Source organism: Hyperolius riggenbachi, chromosome 2 (assembly GCF_040937935.1).
Source record: "Hyperolius riggenbachi isolate aHypRig1 chromosome 2, aHypRig1.pri, whole genome shotgun sequence".
Classification (NCBI taxonomy): Eukaryota; Metazoa; Chordata; class Amphibia; order Anura; family Hyperoliidae; genus Hyperolius; species Hyperolius riggenbachi.
Genome location: NC_090647.1, coordinates 125,651,554 through 125,667,921, shown reverse-complemented (window position 1 = coordinate 125,667,921; position 16,368 = coordinate 125,651,554). Strand labels below are relative to the sequence as shown.

At 43.4% G+C, this 16,368-nt stretch overlaps 1 protein-coding gene across 6 annotated transcripts in view; it reads right to left on the bottom strand.

The window, feature by feature from the left end:
* Positions 1–16,368, bottom strand: part of LOC137545764 (sodium channel protein type 8 subunit alpha-like) — a 456,138-nt gene that overhangs the window by 130,973 nt on the left and 308,797 nt on the right. For 5 of the 6 annotated variants that reach the window (XM_068267360.1, XM_068267357.1, XM_068267359.1 and 2 more), the window contains exons 1-2: positions 1,880–1,964; positions 607–735 (exon numbers count right to left, since the gene is read on the bottom strand). In XM_068267360.1, the coding sequence (XP_068123461.1) occupies positions 607–735; positions 1,880–1,959 (209 nt within the window). In that variant the 5' untranslated portion in view covers positions 1,960–1,964. Of the gene's footprint in view, positions 1–606; positions 736–1,879; positions 1,970–6,247; positions 6,367–16,368 lie in introns of those variants that run through there. The other variant, XM_068267362.1, reaches the window with a different exon arrangement.

Here is a 16,368-nt window from a genome sequence, read left to right as displayed (position 1 = left end):
AAATTGAAGTTTCAGATGTTGATGTGTTGGGCACTAGCTGTGGGTTAGTATTTCCAAAGTATAGGAGTGGTATGTAGGGCTGCTCAGATCTTTAGCACAGAAGTGCCTTGTTGGGCGATGCTGCCCACTCAGGTTTCAGCTACCAGAACTATATACCACAAAGTTCATGACTGATCTGCTGTGTGGGTTTGTATGGGTTCTGCTGGACCTTTTGAAGATCATATACTATTCCTTAGGGGATGCTGGCAACACAAGCATGTGACACCATGTGGCAGTTGTCAGTGGGTTATGAAGTACTTGAACACAGCAAAAACTGTGATATGGTACTTGTATAAGTAGGGTTTAAAAAGTACTGTTATATATCAAATTAGAACTAAATGAATCTCATCATACAAACTAGGATATGCACTGGAGTCAAATCAAGAGAAACTCATCTCTGATTAGCTAATACATCAGCCAGAAAATTGAGTTTTTCTGTGAACTGGTAAAAAAGGGTCCTTTGCACCCCTCATCACTACACTACATGCTCTGTGCCCTGCATTGGAAGTATTGGAACGGTATCTAAATAAATAAAGCATCAGAAGACTAAAGAAAAAGGATACTTACGCCATCATAATAACACTGAAATCTAACCAATTCCATGGATCCCGCAAAAATGTAAAACTGTCTATACAAAAACCTCTTGCAATGATTTTCACAAGTGATTCAAATGTATAAATTCCAGTGAAGGTGTACCTGTGAACAGCAAAAAGAAAAATCATGTAAGTTTTGCCGGTGCCAAATATGTTAATACATTATTTGCAAGCAGTTGTTAAAATATATTTACAGGTAAGTCAATAGGAAAATTTCGGTAAGGACAGATTACCAATATTTTTACAATGAGTAACATCTGGCACCCAACTCAACTGGCGGTGCCGCTACACATACTCAGCGGTCTGTCCAAATTACATTCAGTGTGGCAAAGTCTAATGTTGGTGGCCACACTGGTGACACAATTAAATTGCAATTAATGGCACTTTCGATCCAGTAAAATTATCAAATCTATGAAAAAAACAACTGACAAATTAAGTACAGTCAATTAATTTTGATAGTTTTCGATCCAAAATGTATTTATTTGGTTTAATGGAAGGGCAAGAAAATGTCAATACAATTAAACTAAATTATTTAAAAATATTCATTTAATGATGGTTTCAGTGTTGTTGGAGATGTTTTAAAATCAACAATTTAGTACTTGTGTCTTCAGTGTATATACGTGACCATACACTGATCTGTTAAAGAGACACTGAAGCGAAAAAAAATTATGATAAAATGATTTGATTTGAGGAGCAGAGACATAAGTCTAATATGGTTTCCAGTACAGGAAGAGTTAAGAAACTATACTTGTATCTATGCAAAAAAACCATTGAGCTCCAAAATTTTCAAAGTCGCAGAGAGCTCTGTCTTCTGAAGCTTATTATCTCAAGTGTCTGGCACTGTATTGTTTTCCTGCAGAGAACAGTTCAAACGTTCACTGGCCTGCTCTGTAAAATCATTTAGAATGCTGAGTAGTGTTTAAACTGCAAATATTAGAGAATGATGTAATGTTATAAAAAAAACTATATAACTGAAAATAAAAATATGAGAATATTTTCTTTGCTACTAATGTTCTAGTAATTATCCGTACTACACAACCAATTCATTATATCATTTTTTTTGTTGTTGCTTCAGTGTCTCTTTAAACAGCCAATTTTTATGCAGATATCAATCCACCTGAAATCTTCTGCTGCACTCACAATCTATTCTTTATAAAACAATTTTATAGTAAATCAGGACTATTAGCTAGCATGCAGACAGCTTCCATGCAATATTGCTTGAGCAGTAGTAAAAGATATGTACTTACTCCACTTGTTTAGACCATTCTGGAGGATTACTAAAAGTCATGAATACGCAGTTGGTCAAAATAGTGCACATAATGATCATGCTAAATACTGTATACTGAGGTCAAGGAAGCATAGTGTTTATTCATTACATAAAAAACATTTTTTTAAAAATAAGCATGTCAATTTTAACATAAAATAATAAAAATGTTTATAGCTAAAGTGGAGGTTAAAGGGTAAGTTAGTGTATGGGAATACTGAAAACAATATTAATACAGTGACACTTTATTTAGATTCTGATCCCAACCTCAGATAACTGTTGAGATTTCACATAATAATGCATTTAGAACAGGCTTCTTATTCAGGGTAACAGAGAGCCTACTGAAAAAACTGTGACCTCTAGTGGCCACTGGGTGCAAAGCAGGGCATCCTGTTCACAACAGGTGTCGCCATAGGTGGCTATGTTAAAAGCTGTGAATAGCACCTATAAACAGTAATTTGCGTGCCCCAAGGTTTATAGCCACTATTTACCATTTATAGCTGCTAATAGCAGCTTTTAACGTCTTTCTTTTTTTTTAAATCTTAGGTAATATTATTCAACCATTCTCAAGATATATAACAAGCAACACAATAATGTCAAGCAGAACTTCATATTAGCAAACTCAGAAATTGTTATATACCCAGGCCCGTTTGTAGGGGCCGTGCAGCCGTGCGACAGCCCTGAGCGCAGTCAGTGAAAGGGCGCTGTGAACTCTCCCTCCCTCTCCCCAGGGGACTGCAGAGTAATTAGCTCAGGGAAGCACTGTATACAGCTATACTGACTGGTCAGGGAGGAAGGGAGGCAATCTCCCCCCAGGCCACCTTTCATTCAGTGATTTAGGGCAGGTCTGGTGTCTATTTATTTGGGTTTGTTGTAAGGCAATGTGAAACTTGAGGCTAGCTGATAAAAGTGCAATCAGAGGACAGGCAAGCTGGTAAATATACACAGCATGATGCAGAGCTTGCCTGTAGGGTCCGTGAGCAAACATCTGTCTGGTCTCTCCCCATTGTTATTATGACTGCATGTGTGGATAAGGTGTTATACAAGTTAAAGTTTTTGACAGTCCCTAGACTCCAGGAGGGCTACTTTCTGACTTGTGTGAGAGACTGGCAGGGATAGGAGTCCTATTACAGGCAAGTAGCCTCTGTGTGATGTGCAATACAGATAAGCTCTCTTCTCCATCTCAGGCTATTCTCAATTTCTCTCCACTCCTCTCTCGGCTAGTGCACGCCAAAATCGCAATAGCAATCGCTAGCAATTTGTGAGTGTGATTTTGTGAAGCGATTTTCAGAGCTATTTTTTAATGAATTGCTCCAAGAAATGCTACATACTGCATGTAGCATGTTTTGGAGCAATTCATTAAAAAAATCGCTCTGAAAATCGCTTCACAGAATCACACTCACAAATTGCTAGCGATTGCTATTGTGATTTTGGCGTGCACTAGCCCAGAGAGAGGAGGAGTGGAGTGAGACTGAGAATAGCCTGAGATGGAGCAGCGAACTTATCTGTATTGCACATCACACAGAGGCTACTTGCCTGTAATAGGACTCCTGTCCCTGCCAGTCTCTCACACAAGTCAGAAAGTAGCCCTTCTGGAGTCTAGGGACTGTCAAAAACTTTAACTTGTATAACACCTTATCCACACATGCAGTCATAATAACAATATGGAGAGACTAGACAGAAGTTTGCCCACGGACCCTCCAGGCAAGCTCTGCATCATGCTGTGTATATTTACCAGCTTGCCTGTCCTCTGATTGCACTTTTATCAGCTAGCCTCAAGTTTTACATTGCCTTACAACAAACCTGAATACACCAGACACCAGACCTGCCCTAAATCACTGAATGAAAGGCGGCCTGGAGGGAGATTGCCCCTCTTCCCCCCTGGCCAGTCCGCCCTTGAACTATACTGGATACCTATACTGGAGGCACCTACCTGGCTAATCTATACTGGGGGCAATTATACTGGGGCACCTATGCCTGGCTACCTATACTGGGGGGACCTATAGCCCACTACCTATACTGAGTGCAACTAGATCTAGCTAACCTATACTGCAGGCACCTATAACTGGCTCCAGCACGGGGGGGGGGGCGCAATTTTTACACTCTCGCACTGGGTGCATTTTAGCCTAGAAACTGCCCTGTATATACCGTATAATCCCCTGACTTCATCTGAAGCACAATATGTATTTTATATGTAAAAAAAAAATAATACTTCCTCTGCTTCCTCACAACTGTTGTAAAAGTGAGCCTAGAATGAAAGTGAACCTGAGGTAAGAGACATATGGAGGCTAACATATTTTCTTTTTCAACAATGTATATTGCCTGGCTGTCCTGTGTAGCCTCTGCTTTTTTTCTTCTTTGGCTCTCATTAAAAGCTCTGACTTGGTTGGGTCGAAGCTATGGTGCATGCTCTGTCCCATCTGCGTTCCTTCTGGAATAATTCTGCCCTGACAAGGAGCATTCTGCACATGCAATCAAGGAGGCATACGGATGAAGCAGAGTATGCGCCATAGCTGCGAGGGGTGACAGCTGCACAAAAGGAGAGGACCCAGAAGAAACTGAGGGGCTTCAAAGATTATAAGGGGCTGGAAGAAGCCCTAAAAAAGTAAAATCTGCTTTTTTTTTTAGTGTACTTTAAATTACAGATTTTTCTTGCACCAGCCAAGTATAAGGGTAGCGTAGTATGGATACAGAGGTGCCAAAAGCATAAAAGTATCTAAAAAGTTTAAAACATGAGGAGGCAGTGGTGGACTTACCTCCTCCTAGCAGACACAAAAATTGCCAATGTGTTTCTCAAATAGAACAAGTTTATCCACATACTCCATGGGACAATGCAATGTGTTTCGCAGGTTTGATCCCGTTTCCTCAGGCAATAACAACGGAGTAATAGCATACATGGTCATTAGAAGAGCCAGGCACCTTTGTCAAAGGGTAAGCACAAAAAGTCTTTCTTTTTTATCTTAAAGGGACACTTAAGTCATGTAAAAATAAATGAGTTTTACTCACCTCGGGCTTCCACCAGCCCCCTGCATCTGTCCGGTGCCCACGCAGTCTCCATCAGATGCTCCCGTCCCCCGCCGGAAGCCACGTCCGGTTTCAGCGACAGGCGCCGACAGGCTGGGAACGTGAGTGATTCTTCGTGTTCCAGGCCACAATAGCGCCTCTATACTGCTATTGCGCCCAGGAACGCGAAGAATCACTCGCATTCCCAGACTGTCGTCGCCTGTTGCTGAAACAGGAAGTGGCTGCCGGCGGGGGACAGGAGCATCTGATGGAGACTGCGTGGGCACCGGACAGCTGCAGGGGGCTGGTGGAAGCCCCAGGTGAGTAAAACTCATTTTCTTTTGCATGACTTAAGTGTTCCTTTAAGTAATATTCTTCATTCATTCTCAAGATGTACAACAAACAACACAATGATGTCAAGAAGAGCTTCATATAAGAAAAATCAGAAATTGGGACCGATCCAATTCACTTTTTCTCTTAATTTTTCTCCTAGGTGATATTTTCACATTATACATAAAATGCCTTTTAAGCCACCAGCAAGCAAGAAAATACCTAGAATAAATTTGGAAGTACCTTTTTGCCTAATTATTGTTACTTTTTTTAATTGCAAAGAGAAAAAAGTTATTTTAGACAAAAGATGAAAAATTATCTCTTAGGAGAAAACTTAGAAGAAAAAATAAATTGAATAAGGGCCATAATGTTATATATTTTCAGCTAAAGCACAATTTGTTTTTGTTTTTTTAATATTACCCTCTGCTTTCTCACAACTGCTGTAAAAGTAATTCTACTATGGAGGGTGACATATTTATATCCTTTTTAACAATGCACAATGCCTGGTTGTCCTGTGGAGCCTCTGAGAACGCCCCCAAACAAGCATGCAGATCAGATGTCTCTGACTCAAGTCTGACACTGGATGCTTCTTTCAGGTGTGATTCAGACACTGCTGACCAGAAAGATGAGCAGGAGGACTGCCAGGCAACTGGTACTGTTTAAAAAGAAATAAATATGGCAGCCTCCATATGTCTCTCACCTCGGGTTCCTTTAAAAAGGCAATTGAACCAGAGTGCTCTCCCACAAGCTGTGTGCGTGTGTGTGTGTGTGTGGGGGGGGGGGGGGGTCGGGGTGATCAGGCAACCAGCTCAAATAAACAGTTTGCTACAAAGGGAGTTTGAAGGATATTATTACAACTTTTAGACATTAAAATTTCTGCCATGATCCAGTAAATGGAATTGCCATTTACAAAAGTGTTTTCTGTGCATTTAAAGAATCATCTAAAATAAACTTTACTTACAAAAACATATCAATGAAAGATTGCAGATCAAAAGAAATACATCTTAGAAAAGGATATGAATGTATCAAAATCTTAATAGCGAATCTTCTTAGTAGGTTAAAAGGACTTAAAATATACATGGAAGGCTGGGCACTAAATCTGAAGATTGTTTTTCCTTTGTTTATTACTATAAAGGTCTGCGGAGAAAAAGAAGAAAAAGAGTTTGGGAAAATACAAAATAAGGCATTTGAGAAGCTCACATCCTGTAAGTACAACATATACCAACCATAACATCACCCTCTGTGCCCCTTACTGAAAAAGAACCAACTGGGCCAAAAAGTCAGGTGAAGTTTCCCTAGATCATAACAGAATAGTAAGACTGAGAAAATCTGTTGGATTGGGAATTCAGTGGAACCAAACTTAATATTCTCTTGTTTTACTGTAGCTCATGTATTACAGTAGCTTACTCTCTGGGTGGTGGATTTATGTCCAAGTATATAATTTAATAAAAAAGTAGCCTTAAAGTAGTCCTCCACCTGCCATTCCCATCCAGAGTTTGAGCACATGTAAAAAAAAATGCTTTGAAAATCGTGCTGTAATTGAGCTTTTTAGAGCGATTTTCCACTTTCCTATACTTAACATTGAGGTGGAATCATCTCAGAAATGCTGCAGGACCCACGTTTGCATTTGGGAAAAAAATCACATCGCTCTGGTGTGATCCATCCCATTCAAATACATTAGCCAAGTGCTTTTCAAAGCGATAGCATTTTTAAAAGCGCTCAGAAGAGCTATTGGTGTGCACCAGCCCTGAGAGAGATCTCACTTTTATTTAGTGCCAGGTGGTTCTTAGGATTCGAGAAGACTCTTCGCTCATTTTAATGTCAACAGAACTTAAAAAGGCCTATTATAAAATATTAATATAATACATACGTTAGGACAACAACATCACAAGAGGCAGAGATTACTCAAGCAGGTGCTCCCCCTATTCACTCTTATATTAGAAACATTGGCCAGTAGAGATGGCCCGAATGGTTCGCCCGCGAACGGTTCCAGGCGAACTTCCAGGGGTTCGCGATCACGGTGAACCACAAACTTTACCGGAAGTTCGATTCGCCCCCATAGTGCACCATTAGGGTCAACTTTGACCCTCTACATCACAGTCAGCAGGCACATTGTAGCCAATCAGGCTACACTCCCTCCTGGAGCCACTCCCCACCTTATAAAAGGCAGGCATTGCCATTTTACACACTCGTGCGCCTGCAGTAAATAGAGAATGGACAGCTGCTGCAGACTCTCTCATAGGGAAAGATTAGTTAGGCTCTTGTAGGCTTCTTAGCTTGCTCCTTGCTAATTGTTATTGCTAAAATAGCACCCCACAACAGCTCTTTTGAGAGCTAATCTTGTTCTTGTGATCTATTTTTTTTCTGTGTGTCCCACTGACACTTGTGTTGCATAGACAGCCTTGGAAATTCATACTGTGTGTGTCACTGCCAGGCCCAGCACATTCAGTGACTACCTGTGTGTGTAACAGGCAGCTGCACATTGTAATACCCATTACTGCATATACCTACCTGTTGTTCACTGTGCACCCACCTGTCAGAATTCTAGCGGTTTTATTTATGCAGGAAAAACTGTCATATGTGTATGTATATATAAATATTAATAATCAATACAGTCCTTCCAAAGAAAGAAATAGTTATTGTTAAACCCTATATAATATACTTTAATACTGTGAAATATATTTAAAAGCTAGTGATAATTTGAGACAGTAAAACACTCTTGTGGGATTGTTTTGGTTCTAGACAATTTTGTTTACATGTTCCTTGGTTGAAGGCCATTACAGCCAGCAAGAAAAGATAAGTTTTCCAGACAGAGAAAGTCAAAATATGAAAGATATAAAATTGGTTTTTTGGTTTTTCCCAATTAGTTAAAGATGATTCAATGATGCCACAACATTATTAATACTGTTTGTTATTTGTTATGAAATGATGACCCCTGCCGGTGGAAAAATAGTACATTTATTTCTTCATCAGTAAGACAAATATATAGAAAATGATTTTATATGATTAAGATTTAATATGCAATTATATCTTATATGATTAATTGTTTTAAGAAGAATTATATAATAAGCTTTATATTTAAATGAGTATATTAGAAGCCTTGTATGTTTTAATAAGCCTTAAATTGCTGAAGGCTCTCACAGGTCTGGTTACAGTGTCAACCTGACCAATCTCATGTCTGGGGAAGTACCAAGACATTCCAACATAATTAGCAGCGAACACTTTATCAGAAATGTGTCATGAATGACATTGTTTAGTCTCCATGCCTGGGTCAGCCAACAGACAAGATGGCTGTTGACGTCCATTTTTAATTAAGTGCGTCAGAAATGACCCTATATCAAATGTCAAGCACTCCAAATGACGTAAATTCCCACAAGATAAGGTAATTAAGAATTTATAAACAATAATATTGTGACTTAGGTAATCAAAACATGATAAAGCATTGACGCACGAAAGCTTTAGCCAATCAGAGCCTGGGATTCAGGGAAAGTCCAGATTAGGCAGCCATATTGCCTCCAACCCCTATAAAAGTAGAAGCTGAAAGCTCATAGTTTGCAGAAGCCCAACAATCTCCTGAGAAGACACATGAGGCAGAAGCTACCTTCCCACAAGTGGTTCTAGATGCTGAAGAGATGACAGAGAAGGGGTAATATGCTTAATATTCTGGTGATTTACTTTATTAATTTTTCAGCATTAAGTTTTATTAAGATGTTAGCAAGAAGTTTTTTAGAAGCTATTTTTTATGCTATTTCTTTAAGAAGATTACTACAAGTTTTACACAGCTACTAGATACACAGCTATTGATACAGATGAGACTACTTTTGATCTTATTCTACATAACACAACCGTTATATTACTTTTTGAATGTACTTAGAAGATTGATAATTGCTTGGCTCTAAAGCCTTGATAAGATGGAATACTGTTATAAGGAAACACTACTTGGAACTGTTCATATTTTGTATATATGCTGTATGATAAGCAAATACAATTTTTTATATAAAATCATATACTGAGTGCTCTGATTCATTTCAAGGTATACCGTCAATCTATAATTACTGTTATAGAGGGTTCAGACCCCGCTATGCCGGATTAATAAGATAGCAACGCTTTAAGGGCTGGTCCTTTACTGAGTTAGCAATCATGAAAAAGGCAAAAACCGCTCAGGTTTTTGACACACCCAGCTACGTGAGCGCACGCAGTGTCACTGTGCCTGTCCGCTACCTGTCTGTGTGTGACAGGTGCACATTGTAATACCTATCACTGCATACCTACCTACCTGTTGTTCACAGTGCACCCACCTACCTACGTGAGCTGAGCACACGCAGTGTCACTGGGCCTGTCTGCTACCTGTCTGTGTGTGACAGGTGCACATTGTAATACCCATTACTGCATATACCTACCTACCTTTTGTTCCCAGTGCGCCCACCTACCTACGTGAGTTGAGCGCACGCAGTGTCACTGTGCCTGTCCGCTACCTGTCTGTGTGTGACAGGTGCACATTGTAATACCCATCTCTGCATATACCTACCTACCTTTTGTTCACAGTGCACCCACCTACCTACGTGAGTTTAGCGCACGCAGTGTCACTGTTACTGTCCACTACCTGTCTGTGTGTGACAGGTGCACATTGTAATACCCATCACTGCATATACCTACCTACCTGTTGTTCACAGTGCACCAACCTACCTACGTGAGTTGAGCGCACGCAGTGTCACTGTGTCTGTCCGCTACCTGTCTGTGTGTGACAGGTGCACATTGTAATACCCATCACTGCATATACCTACCTACCTGTTGTTCACAGTGCACCAACCTACCTACATGAGTTGAGCGCACGCAGTGTCACTGTGTCTGTCCGCTACCTGTCTGTGTGTGACAGGTGCAAATTGTAATACCCATCACTGCATATACCTACCTGTTGTGTTCAGTGCACCCACCTCATCACTGCATATACCTACCCGTTGTGTTCAGTGCACCCACCTCATCACTGCATATACCTACCTGTTGTGTTCAGTGCACCCACCTCATCACTGCATATACCTAACTGTTGTGTTCAGTGCACCCACCTTATCACTTCATATACCTATCTGTCGTTTTCAGTGTACCCACATACCTATGTGAGTGCACGCAGTGTGATATACCACTCTGTGCATACCTGTTAACTGCACCTGTGTGACTGCACATTGTATTACTCAAGTCAGTGCATAACTTTCACTTCATCCCCCCCCCCCCCTTGATATGGACATAACTGACAAGACAGGTAGAGGCAGAGGTAGAGGCAGACCCAGAGGAAGGCCACAGGCCGCAGGTCTGTGTGAGGTCGTGCTGATGTGATTTCATGCGGCCCTGGACCAAAGTACAGTGCTCAGAAGATGGCACGTCCCATCAACTCGCAAGATTGTCAGGATGTGGTTGACTATTTAACACAGAACACCTCATCTTCCGCAGCCACCAGCGCTACTTCAAGTACCACATCCGCTACATTTGACAGTTCGCAGGAGTTATTTGGTGGGGAAATCACTGATGCACAGCCATTATTGTTACAACCAGATAAAGGCGCTAAGCAAGTTACACCACCTCATATGTCTGAGTTAGGCGACACTATGGACGTAAAATGTGCGGAGGGGATGATGAAGTACCTGCTGTTGGTGCAGTTTTGGAGGTGTCTGAGGCAAACTAAGCTGGGCAAGATGATTATGATGATGACGATGATACGGATCCCACGTATGTTCCCAATAGAGGAGAGAGGGGTAGGAGGAGACGACTTCCTGAAAGAAGCAGGGGGAGCGCGTCATCAGAAACAGCTGGTGGCAGCGTCCGGTGGCATGTATCGCCACCTATGTACAGCCAGCCAACATGCCCTTCAATGTCAGCTGCTGATGCCACCATCGTGCCATCACCCCAGGGGGGCTCAGCGTTTGGAAATTTTTTGTGTGTCTGCCTCAGATCGGAGCAATGCTATCTGCTCTCTCTGCCTCCAAAAATTGAGGCCAACACCCACGTAGGGACAAGTGCCTTACGAAGGCACATGGAGAAAAGGCACAAACTGCAATGGGAAGCCACCCTCCTTCTCCTCTTTCTCCTTCAGGTGCAGCATCTTCTGCCGCTTTCTCCCTTGCACCTTCACAGCCACCCTCCTCCACTTGGCCTCTGCCCTTGAGCGGTTCCTGCTCATTTGCCCACAGCAGCCAGGTGTCTGTGAAGGAAATCTTTGAGTGGAAGAAGCCAATTTCTGCCAGTCACCCTCTTGCCTGGCGTCTGACAGCTGGCTTGGTGGAACTGTTAGCTCGCCAGCAGTTACCATACCAGCTGGTGGACTCTGAGGCCTTCCATAAATTTGTGGCCATTGGGACACCGCAGTGGAAGATGCCCAGCCGCAATTATTTCTCTAAAAAGGCGATACCCAAACTGTACCGTGAAGTTGAGAGGCAAGTGGTGTCATCTCTGGCACACAGCGTTGGGTCAAGGGTCCACCTGACCACGGATGCCTGGTCTGCCAAGCAATGTCAGGGCAGGTACATTACTTACAGAGCCCATTGGGTCAACCTGGTGACCGATGGCAAGCAGGAAATAAGTGGCTGTGCAGCGGACCAACTTGTGACGCCTCCACGGCTTGCAGACAGGCCTCCTGCCACCTCCTCTCCTTCACCTCCTGCTACATCCTCTTCGCTATTGTCCTCCTCCTCCTCCGCCTTGGCTGAATCACAGAGGCGCTTAATTTGAATCCTTGTGCAGATTGTTTGATACTCCTCCCTATATTGCCTGATGAAGCGGGGTTGAACCTGCGTTGCATTTCTTTTTGGAGTTCCTAATAAATGTGTTTGACTGTCTGAATCGCAGTCGTTGTCGTGTCTGCTTGAGGGAGGTAAGACCAGCACTTCCTCCTTCAATTTTGCCATTTAAGTTGGTTTTTAAGCTCATTTAATCTAATCTTATACTTTTGGCGCCTCTGTTCATTGTATACAATTTTGAGTCCACCCTTGGTGGAGGGTTGCTACCCTTTCTTCCTGTCTACAGAGAGCGACTTCTTAATCCTGAGTGGGGTCAGGACAATCTCCCCACCTGCCTTTACAGTGGTTGCCTGCTGGTGACCCTGACTTGTGAGTATTTAGCAATACAAACTTATTGCCACCTTGTCCAGTACGAATTACACTATTGGGGCTCTTGGTGTTCCCTGTTTTTATCTCTTGGCTGAATGGCAGTTCAACTCTTCCAGTGCTGTGATCTCCTCTCCAGCTACACAGCCCCATCTCCCCAGTGGCTATGCTGCATGCCAGGTACGAAGGTGTCACGCCATCTTAGACATGTCTTGCCTCAAAGCAGAGAGTCACACGGGACCAGCTCTTCTGTCTGCTCTTAACAAACAGGTGGATCAGTGGCTGACCCCGCACCAGCAGGAGATCGGCAACGTGGTGTGTGACAACAGGAGCAATCTCATTTTCGCTTTGAATTTGGGAAAGCTGACACATGTACCCTGCATGGCACATTTGCTGAATCTAGTCATTCAAAGATTTGTGTCAAAGTATCCAGGCTTGGAGGACGTCCTGAAGTAGGCCAGAAAGGTGTGTTGGCATTTTAGGCGGTCTTATATGGGCATGGCACGCTTTGCGGACATTCAGTGGAGAAACAACTTGCCGGTGAGACACTTGATATGTGATAGCCCAACTCGTTGGAATTCAACACTGGTCATGTTCTCTCGCCTGCTAGAATAGGAGAAAGCCGTCACCCAGTACCTGTACAATTACAGTAAAAGGACACTATCTGGGGAGATGGGTATTTTCTGGCCCAACAACTGGACACTGCTGCAAAATACACGCAGGCTCATGCAGCCATTTGAGAAGGTGACCAACCTGGTGAGTCGCAGTGAAGGCACCATCAGCGGCGTGATCCCGTACGTTTACTTCCTGGAGCGTGCCGTGCATAGAGTGGTGGATCAAGCTGTGGAGGAGCGTGCACAGGAACAGTTAAGGAAGGAACAATTGTGGGAGCAACTTTCAACAGAAACAGATGTTTCCTCAACACCTACGTCAGCACAGAGGGGGGAGGAGGAGGAAGAGTCATATGGGGAAGAGGAGTCAGATTCAGATGATGAGGAAGGTTTAATCTTTGGAGGAGGAGGAGGAGGCTGTGGCAGAAGAACAACCGCAGCAGGCGTCGCAGGGGGCTTGTGATGCTCGACGTTCCCGTGGTATTGTTCGTGGCTGGGGGGAGGAGGAGGACTTTCCTGACATCACTGAGGAAGAGCAAGAGGAGGTGGATAGTATGTCTGCATCCAACTTTGTGCAGATGGCATCTTTCATGCTGTCCAGCCTGTTGAGGGACCCCCGTTTAAAAAAACTCAAGGGGAATGAGCTGTACTGGGTAGTCATGTTACTAGACCCTTGGTATAGGCACAAAGTGGCGGACATGTTACCAACTCACCAGAAGGCAGAAAGGATGCAGCACATGCAGAACAAGCTGGCAACTATGGTTTACAATGCGATTAAGGGTGATGTCCCAGCACAATGCAATAAAGGTACCACTGCCAGTAATCCTTCTACCATGTCCTGCAGGCAAAGGACAGGATGCTCCAGCGATCTCATGGTGATGTCGGACATGCGGACATTGTTTAGTCCAACGCTTCAACTTAGCGCTTCGAGATCCACCCTCCACCAACACCTGCCATCCAACTTCTGGCTTGCCCTGCCTCAAGCGTCCTGTCAGAAAGGGCCTTCAGCGCAGCTGGAGGCATTGTCACTAAGAAGAGAGGTCACAAAAGTGTTCAGTACCTCACCTTTATCAAAATGAATGAGGCATGGATCCCGGAGGGCTACAGCCCGAACGAAGACTAAGTCAGTCCCCACACACAGCATCTCTGCCTGCACGCTGTGTGACTGTCTGCCTGCCCCAAGACTAAGTTGTTCCACACAGCGCACCTCTGCCTGCAGGCCGCTTGCCCAACAGGGTCCAGGACTCCAGGCGGATTCCTGAATTTTCCTTTTTTTTTTGAAAAATGTATTTTTATTCAAGGAAACAGCAAGATAATAACAGTTGGTTATCACATGGATTCCTGAATTTTTAAGGCCGCTGCTAGCAGCGGCCGCTATAACAATTTTTCTGGTGTGTGTACATGACTGCCTATTTTTTCTGGCTGCAGTGTAGCTGCAACAACAAAACAAAAGGCATGTACATGTGCCCATTTCCCTTCGTGATCATTACCTTGCGCGGTGAAGGGGCTTGCGTATCACAATGAAGCAATGACCGCCGGCTATATGAGTGTCTCGGGGGGTGACTCACCAAAGTTAATAAGGTCATTGCTTCATTGTGGACAGACCAAATTTGATCAGCTGAACAGTCACTGTTCTGTCATTCAGCTACCTCAGCCCGGCGACCATGTGGGCTGGAAAGCCGCCATCACCTGCACTCTCGTCATGGTGCGCACCAGTCCAGCACGGCCGTCACTACACAAACAGCTGTTTGCAGTCAATGCATACCTTTGACTGCATCTTTGACTGCACATTGTATTATACCTGGCAGTCAGTGCATACCTTTCATTTGAATGGATGGCAGACTTGCCCTCCATACCAGATTCTCGTTACAGGTAGTACAGTCTATCAGTGTCATATACAGTAGGGCCTCAAAAGTCATCCTGTATTGTTATTTTTGCTCACTACCTCGGGACGTGCATGCCATGCCTGCTCTCTTTCTTGGATGTGTGGTAGCCATTTCTGCTCCTTGCCCACAGCGTGCCTGCTGTCTTCCTTGGATGTGTGGTGGTGGTAGCCGTTTCTTAGGCTCCCATTCCGGACCGGAATTAAACCTGGATTCCCCGGCCATTACCAGTGGTCACTCACAATGGCAGACTTGCCCTCCATAAAAGATTTTCGTTGCAGGTACTGAACAGCAAGCAGAACAAGTATTTAAAAAAATAGATGTAAGCTTTAACAATGGTAGAGAAAGAACCATTGAAAGTTGATAAGGCAGTCAAACATTACCTGACATCACTGAGTGAGGAAGAGCAATCTCGCCATGGTGCGCACCAGTCCAGCACGGCCGTCACTATGCAAACAGCTGTTTGCGGTGCGTTACACAGTGAGTTTGGTGTGTCAGTGTGAAGCAGTACTCTAATTACACTCCCTGATTGATGTATACACATGCAAGATGTTTTAAAGCACTTTAGGCCTGCAATTTAGCATTCAATGTGATTTCTGCCCTTAAAAAGCTGCTTTGTGTCCAATCTGGATTTTCCCCCGGGACTTTTGGCGTCTATCCCACTCCGCCAAGCCCCCCTCCAGGTGTTAGACCCATTGAAACATCTTTTCCATAACTTTTGTGGCAGCACAAATGTTTCTAGTTTTCAGCGTTCGCCTCCCCATTGAAGTCTATTGCGGTTCGTGGAAGTTCGCGTGAATCGAATGTTTGGCGGAGGTTAGTTAACCGAAAATCGGAGGTTTGGGCCATCTCATCAGAGACAACCTGACAATAAAAGGTATACTGTGTTGTGGTGTGTTGTACAAAATTGACTTGTTCACGGATGATACTATATTGGCAAGTTTGTCCCTCTTACATAGTGGTATTAGGTATATACATTGTTTAGGACCGTATTTTTTTTCAAGTAAGGTTTTGATGGCCGATTGCAACCCTTGGCAAGGGCTTGGAAAATTGGGAGATTTTTCTGTAAATTTGCATATTGAGTTGAGTATATTTGAGACACGGGACTTGTAGAGAGAGGAACCATAAAAAACACAGGGACACCGGGAGCTCGATCTGGTGTATTATTGTAGGTACCAGGGTTATAAAGTAAAACAAAGGCTGTTATACTCACACAGAGCTGGTTTGCACCAGAGGCAACCACTCAGAAGTTCATGTGGGGAAGTCATGTCCCTACTCAGCCTTGTGATGGTAAGATGGTGGTCGCTACTTCTCAAGAAAAATGCACATTAGGTAGTGGGAATCCCAGGTTAGGGATGATTAGATAATCAAGGTAGGGTAGGAGGCGCCTAACAGCATCAAAAGCAAGTATGGGAGGTGGTCACAGGCACACACAAACTGTTTGGTATGCTGTTCCAACCTTTAGTAATTAGTCTTCCAGATAATTTGTAAAAAAACAAAACCTTTATTGGGCACTTTATTTAGACAACGCATTTCACGGCGTAAGCCACT